The following is a 17580-nucleotide window of genomic DNA, read 5'->3' as shown; positions in this document are numbered from 1 at the left end:
ACAGAGAGAGGCAAGAGAAGAGAGGCTATATTTATCCTGGTAGGCAACACCAGAGACATGAAAACAATTGACCCCTTTGTTTCTAATTCTCCCCACTTTTGCAATCCTGCCAGGCCTAATTTAGCATCTCTACTCACCTTCCCTGAAAGCCATGCAGTCTTTTACTTGGCTTGAGACAGTTTTCCCAGAAACCAGTAAGTCAGCTGGCACAGGGAGAGATTTCTTGGAGAATGGGTGAGTGGGCTGGGTTCTGTGGTTCCTTAGTTTGTCTGCTGCTCTGGTTGTACCTCAGGAGACCAGCAGCCTGATTAACGCATTGTTCTAAAATGTCACAGGGACCTCTGGGCACAAAGTGTTGCATCCTTCAGAACCACCCAGCTCATGCAAAAGCAAGAGAGGTGCAGCCATAGGGAAAATGTCAAGCTGGGATTGAATAGCTGTGGGCGTCATTGCCACCAGTAAATAGGAGCACTTATTTGACCAGGGTACAACAAATGCTAAAAATACACTGTGTCCATCCAGTTCCCTCATTCAATATTGCAGCCCTGCTGCTGAGACAGGGAGTTTAATCTGCATTTGTGACCTATCATGCATTAATAAATAAATAAATAAAATTTAAAAAAAATCAGGGAATATACAGTAGATGCTTTTTACTGCCAGAGTGGAACTTCACAATCCTACCAGGGGACCTTTTTGTAATGTTTGTAATGTGCTGCTATCGTGCTTTAGCAAAGAAAAATGTCACTGCTGGGCTTTATTTTTAACAGACTTTTTTAAACATCAATTAATGCTAGCAAATGTAATGAAGCAGATTTTCCTTTTTATTTATATTTGGGTGAAAGCAATGAGAGGGCTTGGGGGAATGACACACATGGGCAGGGAGCAGTGGGGCAAAAAGGGCTCTGCTTCTGCAGTGCCACTGAAGAGAGCTGGATTATCCTTTTGAAAGGTGTGTAAATGCAGATGGACACCCAGCTTCCAGTGGCAGTCACTAGGTTTGAGAAATCAAGCTGCTGTTGCATGTATCATTCATGAGGCATCTTTAAAAATATACTGCAAAACATGCATCTTACTCAACACAGAGTAAGATATGTGCTCCATTGGTATTCACCTGGCTTAAATCAGTCAACCCTCCATATGCACTCTTCTTATTATCAGAGGTAAAATGACCTGAGGAGGGACATTTGTTTCTTGTTGCATTAACCCTATAAGAGCTGCATCATAATATATTTTCCCCATGATTGAAACCATTGCAGTGTTATTAGCAGCGTTAGCTAGCTCTCTGCTGTTTCTCTAACACAAAGGCAGACACATGTTCAGGGTTGTAGGCAAACTCTTCTCTTCCAACACTGATTTGTTTTGCACTGCTGGGAAGAGATATCACTGCAACTTTGGCCATGCAACATTGGACTTCGTTCATGAGGGCCTCTCATGGAATTAATGGTGATGCCTGTTGTTTGGCAGGCATATTTGACTTACCACGATGTGACAGAGTTTTGATTCAGGCATAAAGGGCACAGAATGTATCATTCAAAGATAATGTACTATACATGAGGTAATATTGTACCGACAGAGTGAATTAAGGGCAAAGAAACAATTTTAATTTGGACTTTCCTTGCTGTTGTCACTTTTTCACTGGGACCTTCAGAGTGGTTTATTTTCTGAGAAATGCTGGTATTTTGGTGTATCAGCCAACTTTCCGTTGCTATAACTCAATTTCAGGTTGTTTTTTTTTCTCCTCATACCCAGCTTGTTGTCCTTTAATCTTTTTGGGGTGGGGGTAGAGAAAGGGTGTGTCAGTCACACAGACTGACCAAAAAAATGTTGGAAAGATAAGGGGGTGGATAGATGGCTTGCAAATATGGCTTTCAGTTCAGCTGCCCCACCTCAGCTTCCTTGCTGCTCTGCGGGTATTCCTTGTCAACTACTATTTCCAGTTCTGATCTTTGGCTTCTGGTGCCCAGCTGACCTACAGAAGCTGCCCACCTTTTCTGCTGTATAATTTTCAAGGATTTAACACAGCAATTTTTATTCTTCTCCACTGCCATGTCATTTATCAAGTCCAGCAGTCAAACAGAAATGAACATCAACAAAATATGTTGCTTATTCGTGAAAGTGTCATGGGATCCAAATCTGCATGCTTCACCTAGCAAAACGCATTGCAAAATCTAACAGTGGGCTCTTGCTGGTCAGAGTGATGCAGAGCACAGCAAGTGAGTTTGCCCTGTTGTTTTTTTTACTTCTAAAATGTCCCTGTTTTTCTAAATATGACTAGAGGGGTAATACTCCTCCTTGACCTTATTTTCTGTTGTTCAAATCCTGCCTAGTGTTAAATCCCTCTGCTCACCTCCAGGTTTAATACATTTAAAATTGCTTCTTGAGTGAGGTGAAGGAAGCAATTGAAGGGGCTGGGGGATATATTCTATCTGCTTTACATCTTTGCATCTCATATGCTTGTTTTCCCCACTTTGTTTGGAGAAAGACTGACAAGTAAGCATAACATGCTGAGTAAGTAGAGAAGCTTGCTGCCTGTAAGGTTTCTGATGAAGATGCTTTGTTTTAAACAGCATCAGGGTTTCCAAATGATAGCCCTCCAGCTTTAAAAAAAAACAAGACAAGGCAAGTTGAATGCATATCTAGCACCATTCTGTTTAGAAATACTTTTATTTCTTAATATCATTACAAGATTGGAAAATATCATTACAATGCAAAAAAAAAAAAAATTCCTTTGGAGCTGGCCATTATTACAATAAGTCAGGGTATGCAGTATTTAAATGACAGCTTAAATGAACATGCTCAGGTCTTGGTCAAATTGTTTCATGAAGTTAAGAAATTAAAAATTTACCCACAACAAAAATGTCCACAGCATCTTTATAAGCTTTATAAGCATCTTTACAAGATAGCATTAGAAACACTTTCAATTTTTTTTTTCCTTTTTTTGTGGGCTTTAATGCCTGAGATTGCTCTGTAAAAGAGATGGCTGTCTTCACTGGCTTTTTTGTCCCTGACCAAATGTTAAAAAAAAATCTGTGTCTGCAAGTGTTTTGTGTGTCTCCTTCCATTCTTCTGCTTATTCTTCAACTGTGTCAACAGTATGTGTGGATAAATAAAATATCATCAAGAATGCTGATATCATCTTCCTTTTCCCTTTTCCCTCCTCTAACTTACAATAATGTGGGGCAAAGGTCTACTTAACATAACACAGTTACGATAACTAGTACATTTGTATTTCTGCTATGATGAGAGGTCTGCTGTAGTGAGACTCATCCACTGTTGCTGCTTCTTCTCAGCAGTGTTAATTATTCTTCAGGCTCGTGTAGCGTGTGTATGGAAACACAAAATAAGCGATCAGGGAGTAGGATATTTTTGGTTTTATTTGTTGTGTCAGTGACACTTCCACTCTGACACAAACTCACAGCACAACACTCCTGATCTGTAATGAGGTTATGTCCCAGGATGTGTGTTAAAAGCACTAAATAGTCCCTTGCTTATTCAAAATCCTCATTTATCTGAATTAATTTTGTGTCCCCCATTTCATTTGGGTAAATTAGGTTTCACAGTTTCACAATTTGATCACAAGTCTCACAATGTTCAGTACTTCTTGTTCAACCTGAGCCCCTGAAATGGCAGTGCTGCATCAAAATCTCAGTCTTCATTTTAAAAAAATTGAAATTCTCGCTCTCCCCGTTACAGAGAAACCCTCTGAGGGGAAACTGCTCAGTGCAGACTTCCAGCCATACACTGAGTTAAATCTCATGGCTTTTAACCCATTCTACCCATTCTGCAGCACATGGCTTAAATAAATTTGGTTTCAGGGACTGCTAGGCACCTTGTGCGTGTACACACAGCAATACATGTAGGGTTGGACTGGGTCTTCCTCCCTTTCTTCCTGAGTTCCTCTGGTTTTTTCCTACCTCTTCTTGTTTAAATGAACTGACACATGCAGTGAAAGCTCAATGGGCCTTTTGGAGAATATTTCAGCCAGCAAATGCAGTCTTGTCAGTTATTTATTAGAGTATGTCTTAGTAAAAGGCTGATGTCTTACAGTGGTCAGCCACCTATCTCTTGCTGTTACAGGCACGGTTTTCATATCACATTTCAGATTTCCTCAGAGCTTTACAAGTGTTTTTTGGTTTCTCACTGATGTTAATCACCTCATAGTCATTTAATATCAGGCCACATTTTTCTCCAGCTCTATAACTTTTATCTGGAGAGGCTATATACTGACCTGACAGCCTATACTTTTATTTCTCTTATAATGGTCCTGTATTTTTACCCCAAGTTTGATTCTTGACATTTGTAACCTGCTGTTATTTTTAATTGCTTATTGTTATTAATGATATACTGGTAACTTTGTTGGCTTGAGACATTTGGATGCAAAAATACATCTATCATTATTGCCACAGGAACTGAACTAAATTACTCAAGCTCTGCCTGGAAGTGCATGCTACTCTGCATTTCTTCCGTGAACTTCAAGTGAAGATTAAATTGAGACTTTGCTGTGCCTTTCCACACAGGTTTCACGCCCTTGTCCTGCTTCAGCTCACCATTTCTTCAGCTCCATTCACCTTTTCAGTCTGCCTCCTTTTTTTGTTTATTTCTGCCACTACATCTTGTTCTCCTTCCCCAACCAATCTTTATCTGTCTGATACATCTCTTTTTAGCCAACTTTTCTCTATTTCTTCCACTCTGGTGTTTTTCCTCTTTTCCCCCTATTATTTGAAGTTCAGAACTTTGCCATTCTGTTACATCAAAGTTCACTGGAGGAGCAGCTGGGTTCTTAGGCACCATTCCTCAATTGCTAGCGTGGTGGGAAATGGTGTCTTTGCTTCAGTGAGGAATTAGGTTTGATCAAGGGTTGGAATAAATCTGTTAACAGAGGCATTTAGAATTTGGGAAAATAAAGCCAAGCCCCAAACATGTAACTGATAGAGAAAGAATAACTAATTGGCCCTCATTATTCTCTTATCCACAAATGAAGAACTTTCAATATAAAAATTCCAAAAGCTGTTTGTTCAGCTCAGTGTGAAGTCTTAGTACCAGCAGAGAAAGCAGGAAGGAGAGTGGAGCAGGTTTAGAATGAAGTCTAGTCCTTTTTTGATATGTGGGCCCAAAGCTGCTTGCTTGCTTTATAGAAGAATCAAAGAGAAACATAGGGAAAGGTTAACTCAAATTAAAATTGAGCTTTCTCATTTTAAATGCTTTCCTAAATAAAACAGCAAACTTAATCAGATGAGCAATATAAATAATTCTTTATATTAAATTGAGCTTTATCATTTTAATACATTGCTGTACAAGGAGATCTCCCCTAACAGGCAAAGCAGTTCGCTCACATGAAAATAATCTAATTAAATGCCCAGTTATCAGCATGGACCTGAGGGCCTTCACAGCCTGAACCTCTTCTTCCTCCCTGTTATTTCTGAGGGCTGGGGATGAGGAAATGGAGGTTAAAGGGAAAGAAAGCAGAAAGTTGATACACACCTAAATGAGTTGAAGAGCTGGATCAAAGTCCCACCAATGGCTGCTCATTCCCAAGTGTCCCTCCACCTATGTAAAAAGATGCCAAATAATATTTGACTGATATAATAGCATTAAGATTTGGAAAACAAAATATCAATACTATCTGATGTATTAGGAAATACGAAAAGGACTCTTATTTCTTCAAGCTCTTGAGTCAAATATCCAATAGAACAGGAAAGCCCTATCCTGCTCTTTTTTTCCATTTTTCTTTTTTCTTTCCTATCTTTTAGGAATAAGCAGGCAATTCTTTGTAGATAAACAGCATTTCAGCATTTAGAGGCTTTATCTTCCAGATATCTAATAGCTTCATGCCAAAAGAAAGAAGGCAACTCTGGCCGTTTTTGTATACTCAGAACAAAAGAAATACCTGATGAGACTTGTGTACGAAACAATTTCTACTGCTGGTCCACTGTAGTGTAGAATTAATATTGACACTTTGTCTCCATGTGAGATGTTTTCCCAGTACCACTAAATTTAGAACAGCTTGTCTTTAGTTTATGCAACATGAAATATTCTCCCCTACCTTAAAAATTTGTGTTTTCTTTGTGCAAAGCTTAAAAGTAGATATACCTGTACTTTGACCAGATGAGTGGGCATTACTAGTAGGCATGTAGCAACAAATAACGGAAAAAGCTAGTTCTCCAACCAGAGAGCAAGAACAAGAAGATAAAACTGTAGCCTACACAGTGAACAAAAATACTGAAATTGAATGCATTTTTTAAAAAATTGAATTAATAAAAAAGCAAAAAGTTTTTACTTGTTTTTAATATGTTTAGTTCTTCTGAATACAAATATGACATTTTTATTATTTTTCCCGCTACAGTTTGATTAAAGTATTAATATCTACTTAGCTCAGGCAACCTCTGAGCCATTCAAATTCCAATTTTACTTTACTAAAGAAGATTTGATCCAAGAGTTTTTCCTGGAAATAGACTCTTAGCTTACAGAAGAGAACAGCCAAAAACTCAATTCCAACCTTAATTTCAATAGTGCATTCATAATGGTGAACAAATGAAGCAGGGTCTGATTCTTCCACCATTAATTTAGTAAGAAAGTTTTCATTCTCTGTTTGGGATGCAGCTTTGGGGTATGGTTTCTTTTTCTGTAAAACTCAGATAATAATCTGTATTTCACTGTATACTGAGAGGATGGAGGGCTTAACCTTGCACCTCAGCAGAATTTTGTCCCACAAAAAGCTAGGCAGGAGTCTAGAAGGATGGGAGGCCTGCTCTCCTCAGTTAGTTATGCCAGCATTTGGAGGATCAGTCACCAAGTTTTTAATCAGTGCTCACTAAGTGCTGTTTGAAAAGGCAAATATTGAGCTGGATCATCTGTCTACAAATAACTCATACCACTCAGCTTATTCCTACTGGTTTAAATTTCTTTTTATATCCCATAGCAAAATTGTTTCCAAAATAAGCTCCATCACGTGGGATTTTATTGCAATGATGGAGTGTAACCTTGTAATGTGTGTAGCTATGTGATGCAACACAGACTTTTTTCTGAACGAATTTTAATACCTTTTTCTGGTGCAGTTACAGACAGGGAGTAGCAAATTATGCATGTCCCATCAGCTGGTGAGTAACACTTGCAGAATTCCTGAACTCTCTCCTGGTAGCCAGTTGTGCAGAAAATGTTGTTGCTTGATGGAGAGGAGACTTGCTGTATTTAAATTGTTCTTACTTGATCTGAATACATGACACTTACTAAGAAATAGACCCTGCCAGTTGCCCTTCTTTTATTTTCATCCAGCCTCACTGAAGCCAGACAATTTGTGGCTTTAATAGAACATACAAGGCACATGTGGTAAGAAGAGTTCACTTACAAGCAGCCAAAGTGAGTGCAACCAAGCAAAAAAGTGAACAGTTGGTGAAGTGAAATGCATCCCTTGCTTCAGACAAAAATACAGTGGAATGAAAGATGCAGTAGACTGGCTTTCCCTTAAGCAGATCTAATTTCAAAATCTGTCCCTGGAGAGAGAACTTTTGCTTTAATTGAGGAGGTGGATCCCAGCTCTTTGTCACTCCATCGATCAGCACCCTTTGCTGTAGCTTTAGCAGTGCACTGCAGAGGGCTGTAGGATTTATTTCCTGCTTGTTGAATTAAGCTTCCTACCAAGCTGCTGGGAGTCAGCATGGCCTGGCCTCAGCAGCACAGTGCGGCTCCCATCCTCCTCCTGCTGCTGCAGGCCAGGACCTTCCAGGCAATGTCATAGCCTGGTCCCTACCTTCCCCTTGAGAGGCTGCAGTTGTTGGGGACTCAAGAGTTTAGGATTGTTGCTAGGATCTTGTCTGCCAGCTTTCCTTGGAATGGGCAGAGACTTCCCTAAAAATCATTCTGAACTGAAAAAAAAAAGCAAGGGGAAAGACATTGCTCGGGGTGCAGCCAGATGTTTTGAGTTTCTTCAGCTAACATCATGATTTTGGTTAAAAGTGGCATTAAGGATAAACACAGATCAGCATGCTGGCATCTACATGAGCAGTAGTATGTGGCACAAGAGGGAAGGTGTGAAGGATAACTGTACCTAGAGGGTGAGTGAGGAGGGAGGGAGGGTATTTCCTTCCCCTGCCCTCCTCTTTCCTAACACGTGGTGACTTGCCCTGGACAGTCCGGGAGAAAGACAGGTGTACTTCTGTCTTTCCATCCAATCCTCCATCCTGTCTCACCAGGACTGAATCATTAGTTAGGACTTAAACAAAAACTGGTTTTGTATGACAGGTTTTTCTCACATCTGTAAATTCTAGCTGTATACTTCTTCCTGCTGCAAATGCCAACTGTATGCTTTGCCTTTACTCTCTGTTCCTTTATCCCTATTTCCATGCTTTTCATGTCAGCTTCCAAAATTAATGCTGTGATGGATCATGTTTCTCATTTGAGGGGTTCTGATAATGTTTGAGGAATTGAAAATGGCAGAAGCATTAGTGCTATCAGGGAGAAATTATGAATGGGGTGCTGGAGACTTCAGGTACTGTTCCATTTCACCTTCCAGGCTTGGAAGAGCTGTTATTTGTTCTTTCTGTACCTTCTACATGTGAAGGTACATGTCATGCACATACTTGCCACAGCAGACCCTAAGACCAAATTTTGAGTAGGAATGAGATTGTCTGAAGTGTCACAGGGAGGCTGTGTGACCAATACAATTTAAAAGATGCAGATAGGCACAGCACTATAAGCTAGGAAGCATGGATGGCTGTACACTCTGGAAATTAAAGTGTTGTATGGTGCATTTTGTCCTTCCGTCCTTCCTCTGTTTTTTGTGTGAGATGTTGTAGCCAGGGGGTTAGCTGTCATCCATGGCATTGCTTCCTAACTTCTCAGATCTCTGGCTTATAAATGTGTGCTGCAGAATTAGCTCAGGGAAGAGTGAAAGCAATGCGAAGAAGGAGAAATTGGTTTAGGGGCATGGTTTGCTTGGTAAAAATATTACAAAGAAAACACGTTGAATGTGGGAGCTGTGCATGTTTTAGATCTAAAAAGAAAATTACATGGCCTGCAGGCCATTTCATTCCTGTGTTGTGTGTGGAGGGCAGATTTTACATGACTTCTTAGCGGATTATTTTGAGTATGGACCCAGCCTCATGATTATTTACCATGAGGACATCATGATCCTAGGACCTTTGCCTATAGATTTATTCAGAGTAAAAGGCACAAGGACCCTTCTGGACAATCTTGAGGATGAATAAGAGAAAGAGTTACTTGTAAACAGTTACAAGTTGGGGCTGGGTAACGGCTGTAGTGTTGATCAGACAATATAAGAGGGCCCCCAGTGGTTACCGACTTAACAGCTGCATGTAAGTCAGCCAGTGAGCATTTGCTTGTAGCTGCTCTAGTTTTGTTTTTATGGAAGAGCAAGAAGCATAAACACAAGTCTAGACACTGCTTAAAGGGTTCCACTTGTTTAAAGTGTGTACTGAAATGTCAGGGCCTTCCATGGAATGAACAAGTTGTGCCTTGAGTTGGTAACACAAACTGGGCCGGGTCATCCAGAGCGCTGGCTCTGGGGCAGGTGCAAGTGGGAGCATCCTGCCTGCTGTACAAGCAGCTCAGTAACTCTGCAGTGCATGGGTAGCCAATACAAAGAGGATCCCCAAATATGAGTATATGCTCAGCACGAAGACTGATTATATTTGCTTTTATAGCTGGTTGTCAAGTTAGTTGCTGAGGTAATGGGCTGCACCTCAATTAAAATCTACCTGCCTGCCTTGAAACATTTAATATTTGTGTAAATATTAAACATTTATATGAATATTAAATGCATTTATTTGGAATTGATTCATGTTTACATTTTCCCACTATCTGAATGAAGATTACAAATGGAAAGCAATTTACTTATGCAGAAATTCTGCGTGCATCAAACTCATTTGACGTGAGCAGTGGGTAAACCATTCCCATCCATCTTGCGAGGTCTCAGCCATGTCCAAGCTCATATCCCAGCCACGTAAGGGCAACAGTAAGCACCAGTTCTGTGCTGTACAGTGGGTACTTTGTTCTTGCCTTCCTCATGGCGTTGTTGGGCCCATAATGTGAAGGACGTGATGACTTGTTTTACGATGTACCACACCAGGGAATGCAGTGCATAGTTTTCTGTTAGATTTGGAAAAGTGCAGGCTTTATATTAAAGGTTCATTTCTTTTTCATCCTTCGGCTAACTCATTTGCACTGTAATGTACTTTCCTATTCCTCCTCCTGATACTTGCTGCTTTTATACCTATTTTGCAAGCCATATTTTTAGTCTAATCCATACAGCAGTTGTCTAAAATTCCATAGCATTGCTTATTTCTTACCTATAACTCTTAATAAAAAATAGGGCTGTGCCAACCTATTATATCCTTAATAGAATATTCTAATGGTTATTAAATCAATTGACTCTGAATCTCACTTTAATAAATGAGTCAGACAGTATTTTCCAATTACTGTCAGCCGCCACCTTTCCAAAGAGCAGATTATTTTGATTGAATTTTTTAAAGCTGCTCAGCACTTTTTTTTAAATTTTTGCTTTTTTTTTCCGCCTGAGTAAGAGCAAAGAGCAGCAGCTCTGTTCTGCAGGGAAGGAGAGCCCTTTGGACTGTATCTGACACTCCATTCCATTTCAGATTTATCCCAAATGAAAACTGAAAATGTGACATTTCACTGGCCCTTTATTTATTAATGATATCATATTTTGCACTTCCATAGCACCCTATCAAATTGTTTGCTAAACATGGAGAGCTAGACAGGGGCCACTGAGTAAACAGAGCCTTTTGCATGCTCTTTCCACATCTGGCACCTTTGCAGGATTTGCCGCATCCTGGCTCTTTTCATGCCAGTGGGAGAGAAAAGGTTGGCTGTGCTTTTAAATTGTCCAGGGAGAGCAGAGAACAGGGACAAAGCCTTGTTCCCCCATCCTTCCACAGTGCTGTGTGATCCAGGCAAGTTGTGTGTCAAGAAATACAGTCTTAAATCCTTTCACAGGCAGATGGCAGTGATTCTGGGTCTTCTGAGTGTGGTAGATAATCTTGGACTCTTCTCCAGCTCCACTATCTTGGTTGTATTAAAAGTCTTAAGGGATAGTAATTAGGTCAGCCTGTTAAAGTAGAAATTAAAAATTAGCACCACTTCCTTAAAGATGGGTAGTCTGAGAAACACAGGCCACACTATCATGCCCAAGGTGATAAGAGTATGTCAGTGTTGGAGTTTGGAATGGAAGTCAAAGATCCTGACTCTTCTGCCAGTTCTGTACCCTTAGCTGTCTTCCTTAAATTTAAATCATGGCTGGTTTCACATTCTTGAATTCAAGGGCTGGAACCTTGCCCTTTGTTCCAAGGATGTAACAAAGCTGGTGATGTGCACAAAATGGGTAAAAACAGTGGGACTTAGGAAAAATATTATTCTGTTAGTTATACAAATGTAGTCTTATTTTGTATATGGTCTTTAGAACTTGGAAACTAAAAGCATTTCATTTTTAAGAGAAACTTGGATTCTGCACAAATTGATGTCTTTTGCCTGGGGAAGGTTTTATCTGCCCCAGGCAAGTGGGTGAGGGGATTTTTCCAACCCTGTTTATAAGCCTTTAGAAAAATCACATTTGCAACATAGAATAATCAAAGTGATTTTGATATTTGTGACCAGGAAGTCACCTTGGATCTGAGTAATATGGGAAATACAATAAGGGTTACATTTAATGGGGTTCAGTTCTTCTCAAACAAGTACAATTTGTGTGTAATTAAAATTAGCTTTGCTTCGGCATCAGGGGTGCATGCCTTTCTTTCTTTTTTCTTCATCAACTAAGGTAATGGAAAGACCAAAAAAAAAAGCCTTTCCTGTTTTCTGTAGCATCATATAAAAATATTTCTTTTTTGGAAGTTTTTCTTCCTTGGAATGTTTGAAGAACACCCTGTTCTGTGTTCCCATGCTCAGGAATGATTAGCATGGTTCATTTACACTTTGCCAACAGTAACTCTGTGATTTGAGAATTGTCACTGATTATTTTCACCTTGACTTGTGGAAGATCCTGAGATGGAGCTCCCTTTGTCCTAATTGCTTTGACTGTGCGTATCAGCACAAACAGGTTAATGAAGAAACTTCACCTTACAGGTTTCCTGTCTTGTAACTGCCCATTGAGGGGAACTTTCACCACCTCCAGAACTATCTGTTCAATACTGACCATGGCAAAGATATGCATATAGGAGAAGTATTGTGCGTCAGTCTGTACAATCCTCATAATTAATTAGCAAGTTCAGGGAAGAAGAGGCATTTGTATGAGATTTGTTGAGCCCTCCTCCTCTTTTCAGGATGCTGTTCTGCAGCTTTGCCCGCAGCTGTGGGTTGCTGCCTGTTGGAAGTACACAGCTTGCAACCTGCCTTGGAGGATGGGTCTGTGTCTCTTAGATCTACAGACTGGAGTGTGCTAGATTATTTTCCTTCATGCTCCCTTTGGTGGTGCTTGCATGGGCTGTACTTGTCCTCTCTCAGCAGTAGCAAAGGCAGAACACGCTGGAAGGGTTTGTCAGTGATTGTGGAAAATGCCAAATCACAGGCAACTCTTGATAATCCATGAAAATTTTCCCTGCTAATGAAGTAGTTAGCATATATTTGATTTTTTTTTTTTTTTAATGGAGAGTTACAAAAGGTGTCATCTACAAGATGAGAAAGTGTCACCCACCCTTAACCTTCCCCTGGAAGTCTTTTGCAAAGGATTTTATCAGCTACTGTACCTGACTACGACCATATGTGGCTGGGTGGGATGTGTACCTCATCAGCCTGTGCTCCGCTGCCACCATATTCCAGTCTCTCCAGAGAGGCCATGATGTCAAAACAGCTGAGATTGACCTCAGCCTTTGCCTGAGTTTGTGTTGACAACTGTCCTCAGTGGACCCAGCTATAAACTGGTGCCTGGTCAGGCAGGTTGAGAGTCAAGTTCTTCTATCTCATGTAGGTAACAGAGACAGGCACTTCAGTAGCAACAGTCTGTGGGCAGGGGATTGCCAGGACCACCAACATTTTTCAGCTGACACTTCAGACCAGGCCTTCCATTTCACACCCTCTAAAAGCTCTGCAGCATGTATGTGATGATGCAGAGCAACATAGCGTCCCCAGGCAGGTGCAAAGGAGAGCCCTTTATTGCAAAAACCAGGCCTTTTTAAGCAGCTAGCCCGTTACCATAGTATGGTTTTAAGGCACAACAAGGCCAAGTGAACCAACCATCGTACACCATAATGTGGACATGTCACATGTCATGGCAGTCACACAGCACGTCTCTCACGTCACTCACGTCTCTCTACCCCTATTCTAACTGAGTCACTCTCCTATAGTTCCCTTCCTCTTAGCCTAAGAAGCAGGCCTGAGCCATGATTTTACAAGGCCCTTATTTTATAAGGCTTTACATATATGCAGCAGAGGTAGTCAGGAACATTGAACATTGCTTTCAGGAAGGATTGGGTAGAAAAGGAAAGGAAGTTTGCAGTTCGCTGTGTCTGCATGGGAGTGATGTAATTTTGTCTAAACCTTTGTCTTTATTGGGTTTCATCTGCCCCTTTTCATTGTGCAGACCTCTGACACCTCATGGAAACCACACAATGGTAATTTTCAGTGATTCCACCTGCAGAGTGGCCACCATGGCCTGGCTTAGCTCACACTGTCTAATTCCCCTCCTTTGGCTAGAAATGCTATGACTTACACAAAGGCTAAATTTAGCTTTTGGACTAACAAGAATTGAAAGCTGGGGGCTACCACTGACATTTTTTTCAATTCTTATAAGTCACTAAGGGTCATTTGGGGCAGGAACGTGCCCCCACTCAGCCACTGGAGCACCATGTCGTGTTCTCTGTACACCAGTGGAAAAGATTGTCGTGTGGGATGCACAACATTGTCTGTGCTCTCACTGTCCTTTGTGAATACCCGTCTCCAGGGTCACTCATGGTTGCTGCAGGCAGCGCTGTGTCCGGCAGGAGGTTGGCAGCCTGGCATTTAGGTGTTCAGCATGGGCAGGGCGCTCTCCTAAATCGCTCCTTCCCAACTGAGAAATGGCAGGGAGCTGCCCCAGTCACCAAGCACTCCATTCCCGCTTGTTTTTTAATAATCAGATACAGTATTTACCTGTGAGATCAATGCCACTCGTGTAGCACACCGGTGACATACAGAAGGACCTTTTCTAAGCGGCGCTGTGGGAATTGAGGCCTCTGCAGCAGGGCTGGAAGCCACTTCTTACCTAGCAACTGTTTCTAAGTAGGACAGCCACTGACTGCCCTCATGGCGGAGTGGATGAATCCTGCAGCACCCTCAGGAAGGGAACCTGGTGCCAGGCACCAGCCGGCCTTGGAGGACAATGGGAGGAAGCAGAGAAACAGGCAGCAGGGAGCAGGAAGGGTTTTAAAGCCACAGGACATGGACAGGAAAGCTGCGTCAGAAGGCGCGTGGGGACTTCTCTGGGCTGTCCAGAGGAGAAATGCAAATAAAGAGGGAAAAAAATCCAGGATTGTCAGAAAGAGAGGTCTGAAATGCTGCAGCTTGCAAAAGGTTTCATGTATGCCTACAGGACTGGGAATGTGGAATAGGAGTGGTGTGAGGGTATAAACTACCCACCCTTCTCACACCAGTTACAAGAAACTCCACCTCAGCCACAGTGCCAAAAACAGCATTCACAGTTCTTACCCATGGTACACAGGATGGTGTGTGATCAGCATTAAATTCCTCACGTGCTGTTTTGCAAATGTACTTGGTCGTGACTGGGTGGCTCTGCTAAGAAATGATGTTTCAGGTCATAGTCATCATTTCCTACTGAAGGCTAATGCTCTGCATTCCTGCGTAGTGCTAATTATAAGTGGAAAATCTGTGCTTTTAATGCCCAGTCAAGCTTTGGATATTCTGAAACATTCTGGGTAAGAGGACATTTCAGCAATCCAGTTTCCTGAGCTTAGGAAAATAAAAAGTTGCTCCAGTTCACAGATTTTGTTGGACTTTCTCTTTGTAAGCGCTGTGGTAAATTTCAGTTCTCCTTTGATTTCTCCTGCAGATGAAGGACTGAACCATGAATGCAAACTCTGCAATCAGACATTCGACTCTCCTGCCAAACTTCAGTGCCACCTGATAGAGCACAGCTTTGAAGGCATGGGGGGCACCTTCAAATGTCCGGTGTGCTTTACAGGTAGGAGCCCATCACTGCTTGTCCCAGTCATGCCCTTAGCTTGACCTTGCAGAACTCCCTGAAAAAATGTGTTGTGTGCCGGCTTTAGGTCAGCTTTAGGAGGGAACATTACATTTTGCTCATTAATAATATTGATTAGAAATCGTTTAGAAAGCTGAGCTCCTTGGAAGGTCGGTCATCCATCTGTAAGAAGTGCATTTCAGGCTCTTCTATCGGAAGTTTGAGTTTTTTATAATTACAGAAGTGATAGTCTGTTACCTTCCATGGTATCACTTCCATGTTTCAAACCTGCCAAGGTTAAAACTATCCATAAATTTGTAGCTTTAAAGCTACAGATGCTTCATCTAATAAAACTCAGAGCAGAATTTGGCCCCATATCCCCAGCATTGCCTGTGCAGCAGCATTCTCTCCTGATGGGGTAAGAAAGCCCACATGCGTGTGTTTGTTGGCTTGTGGTGAGAAGAAACACCCTTGTAATGTGCTTTACAAAGCAAACCATGCTGTCTTGCCACAAGTCAAGTTCTGCTCTCCCCTGACACAAGTCCAAGTGTGGAATAATCCTCCCCGACTCAGTGCTGTTATGCAGTAGTAAAACCCAAGTGAGAAAATAACTTGACCCAGTAGGGCTAAGCACTACAGTGTTTGGGCCATAATGAAGAACAGAAAAATGCTGTTGTTGGAAATGAAAACACATTAAAAGGGTGCCTACTGAGGAGTTGTGAATTTTTTAAGGACTTCCTAATAGAACATTTCATAAAATGATAACCTAAAACATGAGTGTTACTACGTAGCTTGCATTCCCAATTTTGCTTTAAAAGATGAAAATCAAAGATAATCACAAACATGACAAAACACTCTTTGGGTATTCACACATCAATGGCATGCTAATTCTGGAAGCCATTCAAGGTTTCTGTTTTCCATTAATGGAAGTGAAGAATTTTCATTGATAAGCAAATAGACCCTTTAATACCTTCATTTTACTCCTCTTTGTTTGGCAGCTCCACGCCCAGTGAAACCTAAGCGAATGCTACTAAGGAAAATTAAATTTGAATTTTTCATCTTTCAGATACAGTGGCTGGTGATGATTATTACCTCTCTGTGTTCAGATTTCACACATTTCTGTGGGTTATAAAATTAAAAAAATACATAGTTCCTCTTCACTGCACAGCTTGTCTGAGCATGGGTAGTACCACCAGAAACAGTTTGTCTGTAAAGTGTCTGTCATCAATAATTCTTTCAGTTAGGCATTCCTTCAAGGTTTTAGTTTTACTACTGAGTCTACCATTTTTTCCCTTGTTTTTGCTTACACATTATGGTTTGATCTTTTTTTAGTGTGATGTCATGAATCTTCCATTTCCAAATTTAGGATGTTGTAAATGCAACATAAAAACTTGCATATGTAAAGAGTACCCACTGAGGGCTCTCCATGTGACCAAGATCCCTGATAAAACTAATCCTTCCATTTCTGAGCCAGTAGCCTTGTGAAATGTGTTAAGGAGTATGGAGATAAGTCGATTCCAATCTGTGAAAAATTCTTCTTGCTTTTTGCTGATGGGGTAAATAGACAGTGAGCATTAATCACAAACAATGATGCTTTATTAGCAATGTGCCATTAAATTACTTCAGCACATCTTGCTAGAATATTAACAAGAAGCAAAAATCACCAATATAAGTTTTATATGGAAAATGGAATCTGATCTTTTTTTTCCAGGGTAATGAGAAATGTGATTAAAATGTATGACTCAGAAGAACAATATTCTGATGGTTTTTGTTGCCTTGCAATTAGAATAATTTTAATGATTAGGCGTGGAGTCAAAGTCAAATGCCAGCATCTTTAATAAATCCTTTCCCTGTCTATACAGATTAATATTGTAGATGCAAACTTTTTTAGGTCACAGTGCACCAGGCATCCATCAGAAGTCAGTGCTGCCAACCCAAACACTGCCTCTGGCATATACAATTTAATTATTAATAGTATGTCTCCTAGGTAAACTGTTACACAGTCTTAGGGCCTTGTTTTGTAGTCATTAAAATTGAACATGTTTATATTATTGAAACCCTTGCATTCAGTGTGTAGGCAGAGTTGATCTTAAAGTATCCAAAGAGAATTTACCTGCAGTTCTGTTTCACATTTATAGACATTGCCCCAGTATAGCTGTGGGATATAATTTTTAACATTAACGCATTTAAATACAGAGCTGTTTGTTAGTTTTAACTTTAGGCACACAGAGTAAACAGGACTTTGGCATCTGTGCTTTTCAAACCTGTTGGTTGCCAGGAAATAAGTTTTGTGTGTGTTCAATCAAAGTGCAGTAAGCATGAAGAAATAATCCTGAACAGGAAATGGCATTTTCAGATACTCTGTAGATGAAATCTTCATTGGTTGTCCTAACAGGGTCTCTTTTTTTTTTTTTTCTTGGTCAGTTGTTGGGTTTTTT

The 17580-nt window shown here is 40.7% G+C and overlaps 1 protein-coding gene across 8 annotated transcripts in view; it reads left to right on the top strand.

The window, feature by feature from the left end:
- ZNF521 (zinc finger protein 521) overlaps positions 1 to 17580 on the top strand; it is a 230996-nt gene that overhangs the window by 186817 nt on the left and 26599 nt on the right. For all 8 annotated transcript variants that reach the window (XM_058039287.1, XM_058039346.1, XM_058039336.1 and 5 more), the window contains one exon: positions 15011 to 15142. In XM_058039287.1, the coding sequence (XP_057895270.1) occupies positions 15011 to 15142 (132 nt within the window). The remainder of the gene's footprint in view (positions 1 to 15010; positions 15143 to 17580) is intronic.

The sequence above is a fragment of the Melospiza georgiana genome, chromosome 1 (assembly GCF_028018845.1).
Source record: "Melospiza georgiana isolate bMelGeo1 chromosome 1, bMelGeo1.pri, whole genome shotgun sequence".
In the NCBI taxonomy this organism is placed as follows: Eukaryota; Metazoa; Chordata; class Aves; order Passeriformes; family Passerellidae; genus Melospiza; species Melospiza georgiana.
This window is presented reverse-complemented; position numbering and strand designations above follow the sequence as displayed.